The sequence below is a fragment of the Rattus norvegicus genome, chromosome X (genome assembly GCF_036323735.1).
Source record: "Rattus norvegicus strain BN/NHsdMcwi chromosome X, GRCr8, whole genome shotgun sequence".
NCBI classification, from domain to species: Eukaryota; Metazoa; Chordata; class Mammalia; order Rodentia; family Muridae; genus Rattus; species Rattus norvegicus.
Window position 1 is genome coordinate 62027312 of NC_086039.1, and position 6112 is coordinate 62033423.

General features: G+C 42.4%; 1 protein-coding gene across 1 annotated transcript in view; it reads right to left on the reverse strand.

The window, feature by feature from the left end:
• Positions 1–1163: 1163 nt before the first annotated feature.
• The window catches only part of Pola1 (DNA polymerase alpha 1, catalytic subunit), a 313981-nt gene continuing 309032 nt past the window's right edge, over positions 1164–6112 (reverse strand). The window contains 1 exon segment of the mRNA NM_053479.1: positions 1164–2197. Coding sequence (NP_445931.1) covers positions 2052–2197 — 146 coding nt within the window. The 3' untranslated portion in view covers positions 1164–2051.

The window sequence follows — 6112 nt, forward strand, 5'->3', positions numbered from 1 at the left end:
AGGCATTCCCAGTTAAAGCCTACACTAAATAAGAGATCCCAGTAAGAAAATGCTGTTGTCATTGGCTATTCTCTCTGCAAGAACACTTTGAAAATGGTTTTCCTTTTAATTCACATTTAGCTTGTTTTTAGAGAAAGAGTCCCTAGGTATTCTAAAACTTTCGATGTAGACTAAGCTGGACTTAAATTTATGGCAACTCTCTGGCCGCGTCTAGAGTGCTGGGTATATATGTATGTGCCACCAGTACTTGACAAAAATGTCTGATTTTCTGTCTAATTTATATAGAAACAGTCCTTGTCCTTAGAACAATTATAGTCATGAGAGAAAGGCAAGAAATAAACGAATATGTTGAGTCTTTCACGGTTTTTTTGAGACCAAGCTGAAGATAATTTTATTTATATTGAATATAATCACAGCTCCGGAAATGAAGGAAAATAATAAACGTTCTCTTCAGAAAGCCCAGTGAGAGCATACACTGCAGAGATGCAGTGGTGAAACACCCTATGAGATTACTATAACAGCAACTCCCAGAAGCTGATCAGGAGTGATGAGAGCACACCAATCTCTTTGTTTCCTAAAGCGACTTGCTTGCTCTAACTTGTGACCGGCTACAGTGCTTTTAGTGCCAATTAACTGTCAAGGCCCCAAACCCAGTGTTTCTACTTCAAATCTGAGGGTAAGAGAAAGAGAAGAGGAGAAAGAGGAGCAGCTTAAGAGCCTGAAGAGGAGAGGAGGGAGAGAAAAGAAATGGCAAAGCTAGACAAAAGAAGACTTCATCAGTTTTAACAAGTATTTCTTCACATCCACGGCTTACCAAGTATTTCTTCCCTAGGGTGCCACTATATGGGATGCCTCTCTCCTGGGAGCCAGGAGCTTGTCTATTGGTTTAGTGTCCCTCCACCCTCTGCCTCTTTCTGGATCAAAAACTAACATCCCTAGTCCTCTCCATGCTTAATATATCAAAGGACTCAAAGTTCACAGAACTTCTCAGTACTTTGAATATCCAGACATCTTGCTTAACGTCTTCAAACCAGGGTTCTGATTTGGATGGTTATGAAAGAATTCAGGCTGAGGTTTTGAGAGGGAATGGTCTTCAATCAAGCTTTTATTCCTTTCTGTTAACTTACTGAACCGATTTAAAAAACAAAACAAAACACAGCAACTGGGTTTCCTTTAGAAAACTTTATTCTTAAGCACAGAACACAATCCATTTTTTTCTTTATAAAAAGACAAATAGATAAGTCTTTAAGGTATTAAAATAGAGTTTATGGCTTCAAAGTGAGCACTGTTATGAAGAACTGATGAGACAGCAAGCACTGGGTCCTGTCGGCTGCCTCCCACCAGAGCCCCGCCATAATTTTTGTGAAATGTCAGGACAAAGTATTTAAAAATGCTTTCCTATTTTATAAACCTCCACTTTGAACATTCTATGTAAAGGGACAACATAAGGAATGTGCATATGAAACATCTGGTCAGTGTTGAACTCTGAACAATTCAATAAGCAAACTTGCTCTTTGTATTTAGTAAGTGCAAACTTTCTAAATCCCTCCACCATCACCACCCACCCCCGCCACCTGCAGCACTTATATGAAAGACAGCGCTGAAATCAGCCAAGCTTGTAGCCAGTAGCTGAACAAGTATTTGGACACAGTCTGGGTTTAATTGACATGTGAAAAAGCAAAATGTTAGGACCTCCACAAAACCCCATAGAACTCTTTTAGGGGTGCCTCTGATACAGCCCCAGGGTAAAATGAAGGTCACTTATGTCTCAGGTACTCTCAATTAAAGTAGTAATTTCTGCTCTGCAGAAATCCAGTCCCCAATAAGATAATAGGTCTTTGGGTACTTAGGAAAGGGTTTGGTTGCACATAGTACTATGAAAACTATTTGGCAAGTTAAGTATTTTTACACTCCCATCCTGGTCCACATCTACATCAACACAGCATGCAATCCTCAAAAGAAAAGCAAGCTACTGGTGAAGCAGTTAGGGCAGGTGGCGGCCTCAGAAGCTCACATTCAGCACCTGGCCTCCGTGCTTGCTCCTGGCTCGCTCAGTTCTTCCCAGCATAATTGGCGAAGAGCTTGCTGAGGTTTACTTCAGAGTAGCCACTCCAGGACAAGAAGTGTTCTGCTATGTTCTTGACTTTTCTGTAGTCCTGAAGAACTCTGGGAGTGAAAAACTGCTTCTTCAATTTATCTAAAATGAAATAAAAATGAAACGATTAGAAGTCTTGGATAGTTTCTTCAAAGACATTCAGTATTTTGTTTCCAAGAAAGGCACAGGTTTGATTGTAGCTGCTAATCTAATGGGACTGTCTGTGTTCTTTCTACACTGGGGACAGTCCAAAGCCAACAGGATCTCAGAATTTTCTGTGAAAGCCTGAGCCTGCCCTTTTCAGAACCTAACTGTCTGGGAGGACAAGCCAGGCCAGGTCACCTCTATTCAGGTGATCTGAGGTGCATGTCTACACACAGTGGGTAAGATGAGTGTCACCCTAAGCCACCACATTCACTGTCCTGTTGAACATAGGTATGCACTGGGCTGAGAATCTGGATGTAGAAGAAAACTATATTCTCTAGTGCCTCCCAAAACATACTGCCCCTACTAGTTGGCCTCCACAGATTCTTTTAATCCCCCACTTGCCCATTTTGTTAAACAAAACCTTACTGAAAGAGGAGAGGGGAGATGCCTTTGCCAACCTTTCTTTTTGTCCACCCGGTACAACTCAGATCCAGTGTCCCACCTATATGCCCAGCTCCTTTACCCATCCATTCCTGGCCTTCCTAGTCTGAGGATGGTTCTGTCAGCCAGAGGAATCACTGCACTTCCCTTCTCTCCTTTCCACAGTGTCGGCTACTTCTGCACTTGAGTCTTTAAAGGACAGGCAGTGCTGCTATGTTCGGGTCTGAACTTCTGGGGGACAGCATCCCTGCCCTGAATGGTCTTTGTTCATAGCTGCTCAGGAACTCCATGAGATGTTTGGAAAGGATGACTTTTTTAAATCCACATTTTATAGCAGAGAATTGGGTAAGCCAGTTGTCTAGGGTCACAAAGCAGGTCCTTAGAGATGCAGATCTGGGAACTTGGGTAACCACAGCCCCCAACTAATATTTGGAGGTCACTTTTGTGACTCCCTCACACCATTGCTTGTTGAAGATTCCTGGCAAGGGCTGGAAATCTGCTATTCCCAAGGTCTGTGCCATGGTGCCTGAGGGTGGGAGATGGGGAGGGGGCAAAAGGCTTCCCAGCACCCTGAAATTGGAAAGGACCAGGAAGGAAACACAGATGTGGGAATATGTTCATCACAGAAAGCAAAACTCCACTGAAACAACAGATTGACAATAAGGCCAATAAAAACGGGAAAACCAAACTCAGCCTCAAGACTTTTGTTTCTTAGCTACACATCCACATTTGTTCACAACCTTTTCTAAGTTAGCCCAATGCCTTTCCAAAACAACCCTAAGAAGTTCTGTATAGGATTTAAATGCCCAAAAGGAGTGGAAAGAGAAGCAGGGGAGGGGGGCACGTCGTTAACTGACTATACAAAGACAATTTGAAAGTTCTAATTATCGGACTCTGGCAATATACAACAAAGGCCCCAACCACTGTGCCTGCCTCCAGCAGGCCAGAACCACAGGCCTGCAACCCTGTGCATGTGAATGACACAAATGCATCGGATGACTGGGGAGAGCACATTTAAAGAGCTGCAGTAATACGGAGCAGGGGAGGAAGAGAGAGGACATAGCTCCTGATGTGTTTACCTCCTTTGCTGATGGGATATTGACTTTTCCCACCAGGTTGGTTAGAAAGGGGACTATTTACGCTGCCACACAGCAGAGTTAGAATGACAAGCAGCATCACTGGAAGCGCTTCTTCGTAGAAGACAACCGTGAGCAGCAGCATATCCCATAGCTGGTCAATCCAGCCCAGGCACCGGTTCCTGGCAGTTAGAGATGCACACAAAAGCTCCCACTTGTTTCCCCAATGAGAGCTTAATCAATAGCATATGGAAGGTCTTCTAGGAAACAGAACTGGACAAGCAGTCACAGGCCACATCATAAGGGCTGGGAGGACAAGAAGTCACTTGTTCAGTTTTCCTCTTCCTTCTTTGGGTCCCGGGGCTTGCGTGTTAGTCTTTACACTAAACTGTTACCTGGTTTCTGTCAATACTCTACCCACTGCTTTAGAACTTAAGAGAAAATAGCAGATGGTAAGGGATGAGAGCCTGTTAGCATGGTCAGTAGACCGCTGCCTCCTTTTGCTGCTCTAGTGTTTGAATGCACTCATAAAGACATAATCCCGGGTGTAGTTGTGGTCAGGACTCAGGACAATACTGGTAAAATATTTTAAGAGGACAGCTGACAAGGCACATGCAACAGTGGCAACCTGCTCCACCAGATACCTCTAACTGTGGCTCTCGCTCCGCAAATCCAAACTTCTTAAAAGCCAGAGAAGGAAATGCTCTTTCTATACAGAAACATACCAGGAAAATACAAACCCATGACCTACAGTATTACCTGAAAGACACTCATCCTTAGCTACAAGCATAACAACCTCTTTTTCTTAGTTTTCTTGCCAGCACTCTTGGAGGAACATGCAGTTAGTGCAGAGATTGCTCATAGTCATACAGTAATTGTCAAAAGCATTCTCATCCTAAACCCTAAGAAAACAATGGCAAACTTAGCCTGGGTATGATTCTTTTATCAGACAAAACAATGAATTCTTAATACAAAACTTTATTCTCACTGGAATACCAAATTAGCCAAATTACAATACTTTTAATGCAAGACAAACTCGTTCATCTGAGGGTTGACCTGCCTTAGAGGTTTTGTTTTAAGTCATCTGATTAAAGAGTTGCAATGTGAAAAAAATCAAAACAAAACAAACAGGAGTGATCGGTAAGGAAACTTATTTCTATGCTACATTTTCCAGTTCAATGTCCGTACAATAAAGCACAGATCTCTTCTTTATAAAACCATTTTTGGTCTTAAACACATCGAAGTAAGAACCACAAGGCAAAGGCATTTGAAAACATTGCCTACTGGTTATTTTATTTTAATTAAGGCAGGCTTAGGCACACAGGCAGCAGCCGTCTCTGTTCTAAATGTCTGTTTCATTTATTTCTGTGCAAAGGTATCAAACAACAGTCAGTTATAATTGATTCTGTCAGGTGTTATATAGTCAGTCATAATTGTCTCTGTGTAGAGGTGTGTCAATTTACTATATTTGAATTAAATATTCTGTCAATTATAAAATCAGGCAATAATTTCAGTCAGTTTTTTAATTGCATGGCTTCCCACCATACGGTTCTCAGTTCTCCCACCTTTTCTAATCCATATCCTCCCTCTCTCTCTCCCTCCCTCCCTCCCTTCCTCCATGTGAGCATATTTTGCCTTCAGGTGTGGACTGCAGGAGCCTTGAGGAATTTTGAGGGAAAAGTGCATCTCTTGGTGCTCTCTGTCATCTAGGGCCACAGGCTCCAGAGAGCCACTGGGACCTCTAGCTAGCCTGGCCACCTTTCTCCTAGCAATCCACAGTCCCGCCCATGACAAAGTATACTTGTCTGAAAGATCTCAAATGATATCCATATTTCAAAGAGAAAAACCTTTAGAGCCCCAAGCAATTCTTTATAAAAGCAAGAAATTAAACTATATAATCTCTGAGTCAATTCTTGTCTAGAGAAAAAGATAGAAGGCACAGTACCAGGCACACACAGCATGCAAAACATTTATCCACCAGGCAACGCCTGGAGGGCCATTCTTGTCTGAGAAATCACTTCCTAGATACTAAAAATATTTCTGAAGGCTGAAGAGTCTCTCTGTCAGTCCTTTATTCATTTCCACTCCTACTTATAAACAATTATCTCCAGTTTTCCTTTTCTCCTTTTCTGTTGATACCAAAATACAGCCTTCAAACAGTATAAAATATCCATGGTTCAGCTCAAGTGCTCTACTAGACTCATCTGACAAGTATTTAGAAGTGTGATTATAAATCTCTCCACCATTGGTCTGGTTCATGTTCAATAAATACAGGCTTTCTGCAGCCTGGTGGTGGTGAACGGTGACCCTTTCTACTTGAAGCAAATGGAGGTGCAATGGGGCCCCACCACCA